Raw genomic sequence first — 17,520 nt, 5'->3', positions numbered from 1 at the left:
CGCGTGATCACACATCAAGTATTTGGCAAGTATTATATTATTTTTATTTGTTTTTGTAATTAGGCAAGTATTATATTTTGTCTATGCAATTTTCTTAAAAGGGTAATAAATATAGTGAACCATGTCTTTTAATTAATAAAATTGATTATTGCTATTTTTGAAGTAAATTAAATGGGATATTAGTTAATTAAATGCACCTTAAAATGTGTCCTTATGACACATGTTAGCGAAACCCTTAAATTTATTATTTATTAAATAGATAATCTCTTGTATATCCTTATTAAATTGTATAAAATGCAACATATTCCAATGTTATGCATTAATTATACATACATATTCCCAATGTTAGCATTTTAGAATTTTTAATAAAAAAAAATTTAATAACTTATTCCCTTTGACCTTATTTATAACCAAAATTTTTTTGTTTGCTAACAATTTATTTTTATTTTTACAAACAAAAATTAAAATTCACTATATATTTAGAGACAAAAGTATATAACAATTTAATAAAGTATCATTATTCATTGAAATTACGGAACGGTCCCTATTGTGGATTGTGATGCCGGAAACAGCATGATTCCTATTTGAAGAATGAACATGAATCACTATAGGATGCTTCAAAGAGGTGGTATAGTTCACAATATTTATTTCTTTTCTAACTACCACATTTACAATGGCAACTATTCCTTCCCATGCTATAAATAAATAACATTACTTTTTCTTTCACTCTTCCATTGCATGTGTCACACTTCTAAATTCCAACTAAAGTACTACTTTATCCATCACATTCTATTTATCTTTTTTTTTTTTTTTTTTAATATGATCTCAATTTTGAATTTGATGCTTTATGTTTGATTTGATAATTAATATAATTTCTAGCTAGCTAAATGTACCATAGAAATTAACTTTGGAATAGAATTTTTAAATTTTAATGTCTTAATGTCTCATTTAGGTTTTTGGTGACAAATTAAGGAGAATGAAGAATTTTTCAGTTAAGGTTGAAGAAGGAAGGGAAGGTAGAAATGGCATGCTATCTATTGGTCCTGTTTACCGTAATCTTCTAGCCAAAAATCAATACCCTCCATTGGACCCTGATTTCACTTCTGCTTGGGATATTTTCAGGTAAATTCATTTCACTTACTATAAGGTTTGATGATTTATCATTGTATGATTTTTTTTTTCCTGATTCTGAATGAATTTTATTTTTAATGATTGCAGTATGTCTGTCAAAAAACATCCTCAAAATCGCATGCTCGGATGGCGTAAAATTGTTGATGGAAAGGTTCTTCGAAATTTAATTTTTTGAGTATTATGTAACTTAATTTATGTATCTTGTCAAGAAGATGAGATGATTGATTTTTTGTTTTTGATTTTGGTTTATGTTAATAATAGTTAGGACCATATGTTTGGAAGACATACAAGGAAGCTTATGAGGAAGCTTTGGAAATTGCTTCTGCTTTAAGAGCATGTGGGGCTGAATCTGTAAGTGGTTGAAAAATAGCTTCACCCATAATCTCTTGGTCATAATGTCTGATTTGAGTTGTTTGTGATCATAATCTCGTGCCATGTCTGCATGCAATCAACGATATTTTCATGATCGTTTGATAAAGTTTGGACGGTCTTGATTTCAAACTCGTATTTTAGATTTTTAAATATGGATTTCCAAATTTTGATCAAATGATCGACTATATATGTGGTTGAATGCATGCAGCTCGTGTCATTTCTGCATGCAGTCAACTATATTTTCTTGATCGTTTGATAAAAAGTTTGGACGGTCCAAATTTCATACTCCAATTTTAGATTTTAAAATATGGATCTCCAAATTTTTGATCAAATGATCGACTACATATGTGGTTGACTGCTTGCGATGCAGATCATGCAGTCAACCATATTTTTGTGATCGTTTGATAAAGTTTGGACAGTCCAAATATTAAACTCGTATTTTAGATTTTAAAATATGGTTCTCCAAATTTTGATCAAATGGTCGACTAAATATGTGGTTGACTGCATGCAACGACGATCACCGGATTTTTACTACACACAATCCAAATTCCATAATGTCTACTTACATTACATAATTAGTTTGTCTTTCAAGGAAAAATTCTCAATGTCTATTTTGGTGATCTTGTCTTAATTAGGGCTCTAAAATTGGAATTTATGGATCTAACTGTCCACAATGGATTATTGCAATGGAGGTTTGTCACTTTTATTAGATCATTATTTTCTTAAATTTTACACTACTAATTGTTCCTTCAATAATGTTATCTTAATTATGTTTTTTTTTTTAATTTTATTAAAATCTTAATTTTATGTTGTTTATAATATTTGTATAGGCTTGTTCTGCACAAAACCTTATTTGTGTGCCTCTATATGACACCCTTGGTAAGTTCTCACTGCATTTGAATTATGCACATTTTTTTTTCAAAAAAATAAAATAAAATATGATGCACATTTTTCTTGATTTAATGTGAATTTTTTTTATTTATTGTTCTGGTCTAATTAAATGCAAAAAATTATTTTGATGCAGGGCCTGGTGCTGTAAATTTTATAATAGATCATGCAGAAATAGACTTTGTTTTTGTTCAAGATAAGAAGGTTAAAGAGGTAATTAAGACATAATGATAAATAATTATCAATTTATATTCTAGATAAGTTTATTTATACCAGGAATAGTATTGCAGAGATTCAGAGCAGCAATTAATTATATGTACTGACCATTACATAATGTTTGTTACAGCTTCTGAATCCTGAATGTGTATCATCTAAGAGACTGAAAGGTAAAAATTAATTTCAATATTGTGGTATGTTTCAACTAATACTTGAAATGCATTTATGTATTTATCTAAGTTTGGTTGGGGTTGTTACAGCCATAGTGAGCTTCACTTCATTCACTGAGAAAGAGAAAAATGAGGCCACAAACATTGGAATTCAACCATATTCATGGGATGAATTCGTGCATATGGTAGGTATATGGTACTACTTCAGGAATTTATCATTTAATTTATTGAATGATTAATGTTTCAATTTTCATTCATATTATAATTTTCAAAAGCTGTTTTTGGAAAATTTGAAATAAATAAAGTAATCCAAAAATGAAGGGATGGTTGGCATAGTGAAAAATGGCTTCTCAATAATTCAGATATTTCAGATTAATTTAGTAAGTTATTAGTTTTTCGTTGGATTCGGATTAGACAATTGACTAAACACCTAAATTTTAAATCTTTCGAAAATCTAAAATACCATACAAAACTTAATATTTGGACAGTCTGATCTTTAATTCAACGGCCACCCACGTATTGATTGAATGATTTAAAGATATTTCAACTGCTTGGAATCGTGATCCAACATGGTGAATCATAGCATATTACAGATTTGCATCATATTCTGGATTTAAAGATTTAATGAACAACGAGTTTGATAAAATTACATCAGCATCAGACATCACTGTGATTTTATTGAACCTCCAAAATGTAAATGTAAATATTTTTCGAGCGCTCTTGGGAGATTTATGACCTTCTTTGTACCGAAGCGTTATCTCATTGTTCTAATTAATTTTTTGACTATATATATCAAAAGAAAAGAAAATATCAAAACATGCATATAATACATCTTTAAATTTTTGTAAAAAAAAATAAAAAATACATCTTTAAATTTGGTTAATACGCAACTTTATTATGTTACAGGGTAAAGAAAATCCGTCAAGTATTTCTCCTCCTAAGACTCATGATATATGCACAATAATGTATACAAGTGGAACAAGTGGAGATCCTAAAGGTGTTGTTTTAACGCATGAAAATGTACTGGCTTTAGTAAGAGGAATGGATCTTTTCATGGAACAATTTGAGGACAAGGTATATGATCATATTTAAAAACATTAATTTGATATTCTACCATGCATCATATTTATCACTTGTGGATGTTAGAATTGACCGTAGTTTATATGTAACATGTATTTTATTTTACTTTGTGTAGATGACTGTGGATGATGTGTATTTATCCTTCCTCCCTTTAGCTCATATTCTTGATCGATGTATCGAAGAATACTTTTTTCGTAATGGTGCATCTGTTGGCTACTATCATGGGGTACATTCCTTCACTCATATCTCATTAGTGGCATATGTCACAATATTGTAAAAAATGTTTGATTTGGAATCTCTCTAAAACTTTTGATTTGGGATCATTTAATTGAATGAACGCGTAAAACAGGTTTACATTATCGGTGTATAGAAATTAATTTCTTTCTTTTTAGAAACATTTGGTTTACTTTGAGAATTTTAAATAAATCGTGAAATTTATGGAATGGTTTGCATGAAGGATTTGAACGCATTGCTGGAGGATTTAGGCGAGTTAAAGCCAACACTGTTTGCTGGTGTTCCGCGGGTTTTTGAAAAAGTATATGAAGGTAAATTTATTGTTTTTAATTAATTTTAACAGAATACAAATTTAAATGAATGAAGATCGTCGTAAAAAACGACTTATATAATTTAATGATGTTTGTTTCATTTCAGGTATCAAGAAAGCGGTGGCGCAACTAAATCCAGTGAGGAGAACCGTTTTTGGCATGCTCTACAACTAGTAAGTTGTCATGTTGCAATTCTATTTTATATACACATTTTTGCTCCAACTTCAATTAGTCCTTGGACGTCTAAACGGTAGAATTGATCCCCGGATCAATTGGTCAATCATTGTGCTGAATATCGAATTTCGAATAAATAAATAAAATTACACATTTACCTATATTTATCTCTAAGAGTTTATTTATTTTATGAAAATACATATTTTGTTTATATTTTTTAAAATGTGTTTTCGTGGTAGTTTGACGAGAGATTTTTAAAGTGAGTCGTTGTGATGCTGAGAATATGAAATGTTGGTTAAAGATGATGTGTTTCTAGATATAATAAAGACCAATACAATTATTATATATATTGAGATTATGAATTTTGGTAATTAAGATCTTATTTTTTGTATATAGTAAACTTGGTTGGATGAACAAAGGGTACAAACAGAAAGATGCATCACCTTTTGCTGATCTACTAGCATTCAGAAAGGTTGTATATCTCTCTTTTCTTGCATATATATTATATATAATATGGTAATCTTCAATTGATTAATCTTTTAGAAATAACCAATTTCTCAACCTCCTCATATTTTCCATAATTAGGTGAAAGCAAGGCTAGGTGGACGTGTTAGACTGATAATATCTGGAGGTGCAGCCTTAAGCTCTGAGATTGAAGAATTCTTGCGTGTTACTACTTGTGCCTTTGTATGCCAAGGCTATGGTAAGGATCTTCTGGACTTCTTAACTCATACCACTGGACTTCTCTTTAAAAGTGTCTTAGAAGACAAATAAGATATGTGATTTTTAATTTTAAGAAATATTCTGAAATTTAATTAAAAATAGAGACTAAATTTATGATTAACTTTACACTGACATTAAGGTTAATCCAGGTTTGACAGAAACATGTGGACCTACTACTCTTACATTTCCTGATGAAATGTGCATGCTAGGCACTGTTGGAGCTGTATCTCTATACAATGAATTGATGTTGGAGGAGGTTCCAGACATGGGTTACAATCCTTTAGGAACTCCTCCATGTGGTGAAATATGTATAAGAGGGAAAACTGTTTTCACTGGTTACCATAAAAATCCTGAGTTAACAAAAGAAGCCATAAAAGATGGTTGGTTTCACACAGGAGACATAGGAGAAATGCTTCCTAATGGTATTATTAAGATTATTGATAGGAAAAAGAATCTTATTAAACTTTCTCAAGGAGAGTATATAGCACTTGAGTATCTTGAAAATGTTTATACAATCACTCCAATAGTTGAAGATGTAAGTATTAATATTTATTTTTCAAACTTTAGTGAACACTTTATGGTCCTTTAGACATTTTTGTCTTTGTAAGTTTTTTATTTTTGATTTATTTTTGTTAATTTTTAGATTTGGGTGTATGGAAATAGCTTCAAATCAATGCTGATTGCAGTTGTAGTTCCAAATGAAGATTTTACTAATAAGTGGGCTTATGCAAATGGTCACATATCTTCTTTCTCGAAACTCTGTTCTCTTGACCAATTGAAGAAATATGTGTTATCTGAGCTCAAATCTACGGCCGTGAGAAACAAGGTAATATAATAGGATAAAGTTAAATATATTTTTAGTTTTTATAAAATTCACAACTTTTATTTTATTTTTTTGGCATACACAAAAAATTTGTTCAATTTTAGTCCTTATTTTGTTTTTGTAGGACTAGAAGTAATCATTTTTGTAAAAAATAATGAAAATAGTGACTAAAACTGAATAAAATCTATTTACAAACTTGCTAGTATGATATATGAATCTCTAATTGTCTTTTTTTTTTTCAAATTTATTTCCTTTCATGAAACTAGTTGAAGGGATTTGAACATATCAAAGGGGTTATATTAGACCCGGTTCCATTTGACATGGAAAGAGACTTGGTGACTGCAACATTAAAAAAGAAAAGGAACAACATGGCCAAGTATTATAAGGTATAATACTAGTATTTGCACATTCTCTTTCTTTTTCCTAACTCTTAATTTTTTTTTACGAGTGTGCGCGCGTGCGAGTGTGCGCGCGTGCGTCTATGTACTCACAAATTTGCTTGACATTGTAACAGGCGGAGATAGATGAGCTATACCAAAGTTTGACGGGAGATAAGCTTAAATTTTGAAGTGTTTCTATAAATGGATATGCATGTTTAATAGTCCTTTGTAATAGTGGCTAGGGCTATAGTTTGTTGTGTGGTGTGATGTACCCAAAGTTGCTAAAGTATTGTACCTAATGTGTGTGGTTTGAAGAAAGCCTACGTTTGATTAAATAATTTGTTGAAAAGTTTATATGCATGAGATGAGATTTGCTCAAGCATACTATTGACATCATGGGTGCTAAAAGCATACTATAGTGAATAATTGAATAAAAAATTGGAATGGAATTCTAAAATTAATCTTAAGAAATGACTAAACAATGACGTGTTTAAATTTTAAGAATTGAACAACTTTTATAATTTCATCAACCTTTACTTCTAAGAGAAATTACATTAGTCCATGAAGTTGTCAAGTAAGCGACCGGTTGGAAAGATGTTTTATCTCTAGGTCTCCTATGTATTTTTTATACCCCAAAATATTCCAATTTTGCCATTGATAAAAACTTCGGTTCGCAGAAACCGAAGTTTTTTCTAGTTCAAGTTCAAGGAAAATTTGGTTAACAAAAACCGAAATTTTTTTTCAAGGCAAAAAAAATTTGATTCATAGCAACCGAAGTTTTTATTGAAGGGCAAAAAAATAAAATTCACGGGAAAAAAGAATCATGGGGGCCTAAAGAAAAAACATCGGTTCAAAATTGTTTCTAAGTCTAGGCCCTATATGTTGCTACTTCTTACTTCTTCCGGATGAAAATAACACCCAATTTTCCATTAATGTTCCCTTCCGAAGCCCGAATTAGCAGCAATGTTATAAGAAGACTAGACTTTGTATTAGAATTTGGGAGGCAAGAAGAAGACTAAGGGTCCGCTTCGTTTTTGACTTTTTTTTGAGCTTATGTAAAATAATATATTAAAATGAATACGGAGTAAGTTTTTATGTATTATTCATAAGTTTGTGAAGATAACTTATGAAAAAACAACTTATGAATATATAAATTTTGTTAGGTAGAATTTATGAATGAACATAAAAAGAAATATGTATCTTGACTCTTTTGCCTTGAACTATTGTGCATTTTGTTGGCACCTGGTACCTCTTTTCATAATTAATTCTTCTTTAGCTTTTTTAATAAACAAAAATTTAAATACTCTGCAATTTCGAACCAACAACACCTCCTCCAATTCATAATTACATAAACAAATTTATAGAATTGAGATGTCAAACTATCTATTACTACTGAGAAACCCATTTGATCATCTCATCAGTGCCTGCCATAACCAATTTTCTTCAGAATGAATACACGTGAGTAGCCAGACTCAAATGTTAGAATAAGAGCTTAATTAGCCTCTTTCCGTGATTGTCCAAACGATGCTAGAACCCTCATTCCATCGTTTTAATGTTTTGAGTCGAATGATTTAACCGAACCCCCTCTTCTTTGGGCAAAGATGGAGGAAGAAGATCAACAGACAGGAGAACCATTGGGGACACTCGCAGAGATTGAGCATTTGAGCGTAGAAGGCAAAATTAGAATAAGCAGATTATTTCTATCTCAGCTTTTTCTCGGGATAGAAAATACAAAGCGGTGTCTGTCGGGATAGGATAAATAAGAGGATTTGTGTATCTTGTCTAATGGGTGCATCAAACTCAATACTAGTATATGAGTGGGATATCATTAATTTTTCCTATCCTGTGTTACTGTCCTAGCAATCAAACGGGTCCTCAAGTGACTCCTCTCTTTATCCTATAAACCACGACAAACACCTATCAAACTAGGTCATCGACTAAGAACATTCAATTGTATATACGAAATATTCATAGGATGTATCTTTTTAAAGAAGATACATGATATGAATAATATTTCGTATATACAAAACACGTTTAAATTATTCTAAAATCTGAGAGGGGTTTATGAATATTTTGGGGGAGGTGAGAGGCGTTGCGGGAAAATAATTTCACAAATAATTCTTATTTTGGGTCCAGTAGTTTGGCCCATTATTTGTCATTTAACCACTTGTCTTGCCATGATAGGCTTATGCTTTTGAGTCATTGACCTAGCAAAGGGATTGTTATTAACATGGTTTAATCAAAGATATTTTCTCTCCCAACCCCCCTCAATTCTTTTCTACCCCCTGAATTTCCGTTTTTGCCCTTGGGGTACTGCGGTTTATACGAACCGAAATAAGCTGACATGCTGATAAATTTCGGTAACCACTTACCGAAATCTGGGACATTTCGGTTCGCAGGTACCGAAACAATTATTTCGGTAAATTTCTACCGAAAATGGCCTAATTCCAGCGACCAACTTACCGAAATCTAGGACATTTCGGTTCGCAGATACCGAACAAGCTGACGTTCGTTTTTTGTGTACCGAAAACGCTAATGTTCGGTTTGCAGTTACCGAAATGGTCTAATATTTGGCTTCGGTGAATACGAACCGAAGTTTTTTGGCAAAAATGTTTGAAACCGCAAGGGGCAAAATTGGATTTTTGGGGGGTAGAAAAGAAATGAGGGGGGTCGGGAGAGAAAACATCTTAATCAAATACACCTACTATACAAATCAGGCCCGGTTTTGGGTCAGGGCAACCAGGCCCCCAATCCAGGGCCTCCAAAATATTGGGGCCTCAATTTTTTTAAATAAAAAACATATTAATTTTACTAAAATTATTTACCTTTAAAAGGCTTCTTTATCCAATTTATCTGGGAGCTCGAAATGTATTAGAACGACCATATGATATTTTCAGTTTAAATAGATGATGTTCTTTTAAAAAAAAAAATTTAAAATTTAACAAAATAAAAAATTATTATGGACCCTTTTAATTATTTGCCCCAGACCTCCAGAATGTCGGAACCGGCCCTGATACAAACCCATGCACCCCCCAATTTCTCTTTTGCACATTCCTAATTTTTTTTTGGTACAAGGAGAAGAAAAAACAACAAAACAGATCGAAAGCAGAAAAGAAAGCCCCAATAGCATTCAACTAGCAGGAGAAGATCATTCCAAATGGGGGATCAGCTAGAGGGGAATAGCCTCAAGATTAGTAACTCCAAACTTAGCAAGGAAGTCAGCGCAAACATTGCCCTCCCGGAGAGTATGATTAATGTGAATTCTCCAATCTCTAGAAACTCCTTGGTGTTATAAAGGATAGCTGCATAGTGATGCTAAGCGTTGATAGGTTCTGAGATCAATTTGATTGCACCCTTAGAATATGAATAGCACAATAACTTTGTGAGTCCTAATTCCCAAGCCATAACTAGCCATAGTAGATTGCCAAAAGCTCTGCATGAAGGATGTTAGAGAAACCTATGTTTCCGGTAGGCATGGCAACAGAACCCGTACCTGCGGGTACCCGCCCGAACCCACCCCGAGTTTGACGGGAAAAAACCGATTTGACTGGGTTTGGGTTCGGGTTTGGGTTTTTCCCGATTTCAAAACATGGGGATGAGGCGGGTAACGGAGATATTGGTACCCACCCCGAACCCGCCCGTTTATATAAAATTACTATATTTTGGAATATTGGTTTGTACCGGTACTATTTTATGGTTTTGATAATTTTGGTTTGATATTTTGGAATATCATTTCATTTGTATGTTTAATGCATTGAAATTTTGGTTTGTACTTTATTATTTGAAATTTTTTGTATTGTATGTATGTCAGCGTTTAGGAAAATTTTGGGTTCGGGTAAGGTTCAACAGGGCAGAGCAAGGTTCGGGGATACCCGAACCCATTTGGGTATACCCGAACCCATTTGGGACGGGGATTGGGTTCAATTTTTCATCCCCGTCGGGTAATGGGCGGGGAACGGGTATTTATCAATGATTCGAGTATGGGGAACGAGGAAGGTAAAAACCGTACCCGCGGGTACCCATTGCCATGCCTAGTTTCCTGCGAATCCTCGAATCCACACACCATCATTGTTTCGGATTAAGCATCCCAAACCCGAGATACCAATATTTTGGAAATGAAAAATATTTTGTTACCAATATTTTCAAATTTCATAGTGTTCCTTCAAATAAAAATTCCATTAAGTGTGTTTATATTAATTAACAAAAAATTCTAGAGAAATTACATTTTTTGGTCATTTAAATAATTCAATTTTTTTTTAGTTTTTAAAACTCTACTATCAACCAATAACAAATCACGGTTGTATGACTTTTAAACAAATATCATTAAATTAATCTTATCAAAAAAAAAAAAAATATCATTAAATTAAAATATTGTTGTTGTTCCAACATCGACTTGTTTAAAAATAAAAAATCACATGTGTACAAAAACTACAACTACAACTACAAAGATATAACAAGGAAAAGAATATGACTTTGATAAAATACAAATAAATAAAGGGTCTCTATCCAAAAATAAAAACTCAACATTTAATGATACAAGAAATTTAATGCTTCAAAATTTAAAAGACACAAATTAACATTTAATAATTTTTATTTTTGTTTCCTTAACATGTGCACTTCTCCATAAATAAATAAAAAACTGCTTGAGAATATTAAATAATAACATGAATATATTTTATTTTTTAAACATTTGAAAAATATGTTCGAATATGAAAATTAACACGTGGACATAGTACATGTTAGTTAAGATACTGCCCCAGTTGAAAGCAAATAAAGAATTAATGGATGAAAAAAAGGCTTTTATTTATAGTAGTAAAAATGAAATGAAAAAGACATTATAAAATCTGAGCATAATAACTTTTAGTATTCTGTTCTTAACACCTGTTTCCAAATTCATTCCTAACGAAATTTGTGGGGATGCATGTGAAAATCTTTGAAAACTAGAACCAGAACCAGAACCGTTAGTAGTTGGGGGTTGGTTGACGTGTAAACAATTGTTTCTTGTTTCATTTCCAAAACTGACTTATCATCATCGTTGAAAGTTCAACCACCCAACCATAACGGGTTTAGCGGTTTCTGTATTTTATATGTTCGATCCGTTATAACTGTAACATCACTTGCATAAGATTTTATGAGAAAACGAGACATACCGCAATCAGGGTTTGTTTCAACTTTACGTTTCATTTATTGCACGGAGAATAACTTTTCTTATCATCACAATTTTATTTGTAGATAATGAAGATATTGTGCTCAAGTGGACGTGGTTAATGAACTGTTTTAGGATGAATTGTTCGAGAGAATTCAAGTTCGATTTCTGGTAGAAATAATTTTAGATTAGACTTTACTTATTTCACGATCGAACTCTGGATTATCGGACCCATTTTCTTTCGAATTAGAGGATTAAAAACCAAAAAGAAATTTATTCATAGGTATTTTTTGATGTCAAACTTTTGTGTCTATCATGCAATCAGTGCATTGGCTGCATTTGTGAGTGTCCATTATAATTCAAATAATGATGTACCAAATGCGGCAAAAGTTGATTGAAGTAATAATAATAAATGAGTTTAATTGTTGTGCACGGTTAGTGTAAAAATTCTTTACACATGCATCTATTACTAATATATTAAAATCGATTATCATCAAAGTTACTAATTTATCCTTATTGTTTTTAACCACGTTGCAAGTTTTATATATTTCATTGTAATTTCACAAAAAGAAAAAATTAAAAAATATATTGAAACAATATAAGATAAATACAAAAAAAATAATATAGAAAGAATAAATTTTTTTTTTGCTTAATATGATTAAAAAAAATTCTTATTGCTTAATATGATTTAGATAAATATAATAAAAAATACTTAAAAATATGATTAAAACAGATTATAGATAGGAACAAAATAGGACAATATATTTATGCTTAAAAATAGGAATAAAAAAACTATAGAAAAAATAAGATGAATATGCATAAAAATAGGAATGTAGAAATAGAAACATAAATAATATTTCTCATAATAAAAACAATATTACCACCAAATTTACTATACTAATTTTTTATAATAATATAATAAATTTATTATAAAAAATATAATAATATAGTTTTTTTAGCAATATAATAATAAAGTTACTATAAAAATATAATAAAGTTAATTAATATCGAATTTACTAAATTACCCTAAATATTCCTAACCAAATTTCTAATTTTTATATTAAAAAATATACACGGGACCATTATTTGTGATTGATAATTTATTCATTTAATAAGTTTTACAAGAAATAACATAACAAAATAGTTTCATTTATATTTTAACAATATTATATAATAAATTTTTAAATATTTTATTATAAATAAATTTTTACCTTAATATAATGACAAACTTAAATATCGAATAAAAGTCAATAGACCCGTGCGAATGCACGGGTCTTTTAACTAGTGTTTTTTTAAATACCATACATGATGTGTTGGTATATTATTGGACGCATGTGTAAAATAATTTTATACTAATGGTGCATATAAGTTAAATTCATAAATTTGATATATTGTTAAATTAATCTTTTAATAAAATATATATTATATTTGTACTCCTTTTTTTATTATATTTTTTTTTTAACTAAAGATAGTAAGATCCACATTTGCACATTTTTAGAGGTTCATATTTACTTGGGCGTATTCAATTCCTCCTTTCGCTCCTCAGCCTAGAGTTAAATTATTCTTAAATAGTCATGTGATTAAATATTATTTTCTTAGTCACACTTACAAAATTTTAATTTTTCTTTATTCTTTTAATTATTTCATATATTTTCAAAAATTTATGTAAGTGTGTCTATATGATCTCGTGATCATATAAGTTTTGCTCTATAGAGTTGGATATCCAGACTGACCCCACCCCATTTTATCCACTCCGCCTAAACAAGAATGTCTAATGGATCGAGTTAGTTTGTCTGCAAATAATAACAAGTTGTGATATATTTATCTGAGTCTGTGATTAAATATCACTTGGTTGGGTAGAGTAGTATTTGTACTTTTCTACTGTTGTGGATAGAGTACCTTTTGTGCTGGATCCATTTATTCGTTCTCATATATTTAAAAAAGAATCATCAAAATATTCACATCTATCATATGATTACTTGCTCCTCTCTCAAAGTTTTAACCGACCGATATGCCGAGATGACATCCAACACGAGAGCAAGAAAATGAAATGGTCTCCGTGCTGCTTCAAGTCACACCACTCTCAACCAAAATAGAATCATGGTCACCTCCGTAGTGGAATCCCAAAAAAGAAATATGAATCTCGTGTAAATGAAGGGAAATTTCCTAATGCCGGTAAGACGCTTTCTTATCCCGAACTATATGGCGTAGTGTATTCACTTAGACTCAATTGAAAGTGTCTGTTTGGTGCACAAGATAAAAAAACAGGATGTGATTATACTATCATATTTTGTTTAAATCCGTTGTTTGATGCACCAAAGATAATTTATGAGTGTATCATGTATGAGTGTCCATAATTTTATTATATTTTTTGACGAGACATTGAATATTTTCCTTTCTAAATTCTCCATCAAAGTCAGGAAGTCAAATCCCTTGCTCCAATATTTTTTTTTTTTATATTTAGAGTGACGAATAAATTGATGAGAAAAACAAGTATTTAAACTATACAAATAAAACAACAAAAGTAAAGAAGTATTGAATGAGTTGTAGCCTAAAGTTATGGATCTTTGTATCCTCTGAAATTTGAATGCATGCATGTATAACAAACTTTATTGCAAATGCATGCAGTCACATTGAATACCATCGTCACAGATTATTAATACTATATATGACTATGGCACAGACTCACTTACTAGATCAATGATATTGATGTAAATAAATAAAATTCTCCGTTGCATAATTATTATTAACGGTGCAACTTGGTCTCAATCATATATCCCTCCCTATATCGGCGGCAACATGGTGTGTGGCTATTATAGACTTTGGAACATGGTTTTGGTTTCACAAGAAGAACATGGATTCGTTGCTCATGGACTCAATGTTGCCAGATCGAGATAATAATATGGAAAATGAAAAACAAAAAAGAATAAAAACCTCTATGTAAATGAAGTAATTATAGAGTCCATTTGATTTGTAAAAAGTAGAACGTCACATGAGATCAGAATTGTCTATTGTAACTGTTTCACGTAGTAAACAATCTCGGCCGTCCAAAAGTGATTAGAGGATTCTAATTGATCAATGTAGATTGAACACAGTTTTTTTAATCTCAACCCGGCCTTCGTTTTTTATCTGACGGTTAGGAATGATTACAACATATAATCCTTTTCCCATCACTCATGATAGAAAGGACAACACATGACATATAATTTTTTAAGATATCGAATAATACTTTATATCTTATATAATATTTTATGTATAAAATGATATTTTGATATTTTACACAACATGTGTACTTAAGATGAAAAGTTGTTATATAATTTAGGGATCAGAAACAAAAATTTAGTTTTTTTTAAGTCTTTTGTTCCGCAAATCCCAACTTGTCCGGTTCCAAAATTTTTTTTAAAATTAAATACAGCACAACTGAAATTCAATGCTAGAAGATCAAAAATACACTCCCTTATTAAATAAGACGTCCTAGATACCGGTCGGAAAAGAGTGATGGATTGAAATAAAAAATCATAGTTTTAAAAACTGGACAAACTGACAGGTCTAACCGATTCAACCATGAACTAGATACATCACCGGTCCGGTCAGGCTGTTGGACTGTACATGCAATTAACCTGGTCAAAACTGGTTTAACTCTCTCTTCCCATATGGCTAGACCATTCTCTGCTTAGCGCTATATCTGTGTGCAGGTGCACATTTTAAGAGTGCAAAAATTTATAGTGTGATGCAGAATTGGCAGATCACATACATTCCTCCAATTATTCTGGCGGCAGGGTCAAATGCGTGGGCATGATAATATGGTGGGAAATTTTTTGCTTTTCTTGTCCCTACCGTTAATTTGATCGAACATTAAAAATTCAATCAATTAACTTATTTATTATAAGTTATAAACTACTTTATCAGTTATAAGCTATAAGTTTAGGAAAATTCTATGGTGCAGCCCCTTATTTGGACTGTTTTGGTGCAGTCTTAATCTGACCAATGAGAATGAAGTATTGATTAACTTTAAATTATATGGTACAAACCACTTATATGATACCTACCATGTATCTTTATATCAAATAATATTTCAACTAAATCCCTATCATATTAAAAGTTATAAAACTACCCCAATATTTAAATTGTTTTTTATTTTAATTGTGATTGTAAAAAAAAAAAATCATTTTCTTCTTTTGAAGTTTCATGGCTTTCTAAAATATAAAAAAAAGGAAAAGAAATTGCAACTTCTCTGTTCATCATCACCTGCTTTCATCTCTAAGTCTCAAAATCACTGAAATTGAAACTTCTCTGTTCATCACCTGTGCTCATCATCACTAAAATTGAAACTTCTTTGTTCATCATCTGCGTTCATCATTGTTTTCACGAACGGAATTCCATTCGACGGCGAGATTGGAAAAGAAATTTGTGTGTAGTCTATCGAAAAAACAATTGCTAAGGTAAATACGAAACTGAAATGTTTGTTATATTTATGTGTAATTATTTATTAAGAATCAATTTGATTTCAATTTGGGAATTAAGGTTTATGCTTTAATTTGTTTTCTGTATATAATTTGTTTTCTTTATATAAATTTGATTTTCAATTAGGAGCCGGGAATATGGTTAAATAGCTGCTCTTGTGGTTGGTCAAGTTGTGTGGTGTTTTGTTTCCTAGGTGAAGTTGCATCATTGTTCTTTCTTGGGGGGGGGGGGGGGGGGGGGGGGGGGGGTGATTGTTGCTCATGTTCTGTGTTGCTTGGTGTGAGGTGCCCCTGATTTATTTTTCTGTCGTTCCTGGCCTGTAGGAGTTTGGCGGCTGCTGTGCTGCTCTTTATGTAGCTTGTTGGTTGGTTTTGGAGTCTGTAGGCTGCTCTTATGCTGCTTCTGTTGACATTCTGTTAGCTTCTTTTCAATTTGAGATTTAGGGTTTTTAATTTGGCCAAATATTGATGCTAGAAAGAAAATGGATGTTGAGGCTTATCACATATATTATTTAGGGATTTACGCATGATTTTTTTTTTAATTGAAATATTGATGTTTTTTTTTAGGGATGATTTTTTTTAATTGAAATAAAATTTGTTTTTTTGTTTGTAATTTGTAAATGAATATTTACTTGATGGGGGACTCATATGCAATAAATAAAAGTTTGTTAAAAAAAAGGACTCACCATAGACTTGCACTTATGTGAGAATTAAAATGAATTCTATTGGTTAAAAAAAAGGACTGCACCAAAATAGTCTAAAAAGAGAATGTACCATAGAATCTCCCATAAGTTTATCTACTATAAGTTAATTTATTAGCTATTTATTATATTTTGCCAAACATAACCCAAAAGAGAGAATTTTTATAAAACAAAAGGCTGGAAGTTAATTGCTTTTGAGTGAGATTTTCGGAACGGTAAATATATTTTAAACACTTTGTGTAATCATTATCATGGATGGATTAAGAGAGAAAATGAGAGAAATTAGGGATTGTTCTTGGTGAACAATTCAAAACAATTTTTTATTAGAAAAAATGGTAGAAAATAGGATCTGCTCTTGTTGCTCTTTTGTATTTTTTGTAAAGACTCGTATGCAGATAGCAATTCTCTCCCTGAAATTAATGTAGATATGTATAATACTATTAGTACTAGTAAAAATATTATGAAAAGGCTAGGGGGGACTACAGCCACCCCTTGTCTCCCATGTACCTCCGCCTCTGTTTATAGTGTTACATAATTTTGTGTAAAAAAATTTACAAAGAAACTTTTTATAAAAGCTTCAAATGAAATTTTGGTTTGAATAATTATTCTTAAAATATTTTTTTTTTTGACAATTTAAAATGTTATTTTAGGCATTTCATCATTTTATTGAAATTTTTTTTTGATATAAAAAAAATTCAAAAAATTATT

General features: G+C 30.8%; 1 protein-coding gene across 1 annotated transcript; it reads left to right on the top strand.

Moving 5' to 3' along the window:
• The first annotated feature begins 611 nt into the window (after positions 1 to 611).
• On the top strand, positions 612 to 6,884 carry LOC123902130 (long chain acyl-CoA synthetase 1-like). Its single transcript, XM_045951790.1, has 19 exons — positions 612 to 767; positions 953 to 1,122; positions 1,219 to 1,282; positions 1,393 to 1,482; positions 2,139 to 2,195; positions 2,334 to 2,382; positions 2,528 to 2,604; positions 2,738 to 2,777; positions 2,868 to 2,962; positions 3,684 to 3,851; positions 3,973 to 4,083; positions 4,315 to 4,402; positions 4,509 to 4,575; positions 4,973 to 5,048; positions 5,162 to 5,279; positions 5,449 to 5,834; positions 5,943 to 6,125; positions 6,389 to 6,508; positions 6,637 to 6,884. The coding sequence occupies exons 2-19, from the start codon at positions 977 to 979 to the stop codon at positions 6,688 to 6,690; spliced, it is 1,989 nt and encodes a 662-aa protein (XP_045807746.1). The 5' UTR covers positions 612 to 767; positions 953 to 976; the 3' UTR covers positions 6,691 to 6,884.
• Positions 6,885 to 17,520: the final 10,636 nt, after the last annotated feature.

The sequence above is a fragment of the Trifolium pratense genome, linkage group LG1 (assembly GCF_020283565.1).
Source record: "Trifolium pratense cultivar HEN17-A07 linkage group LG1, ARS_RC_1.1, whole genome shotgun sequence".
Lineage (NCBI taxonomy): Eukaryota > Viridiplantae > Streptophyta > Magnoliopsida > Fabales > Fabaceae > Trifolium > Trifolium pratense.
The sequence above is the reverse complement of the archived record's forward strand: the minus strand, read 5'-3'. Positions and strand labels throughout refer to the sequence as shown.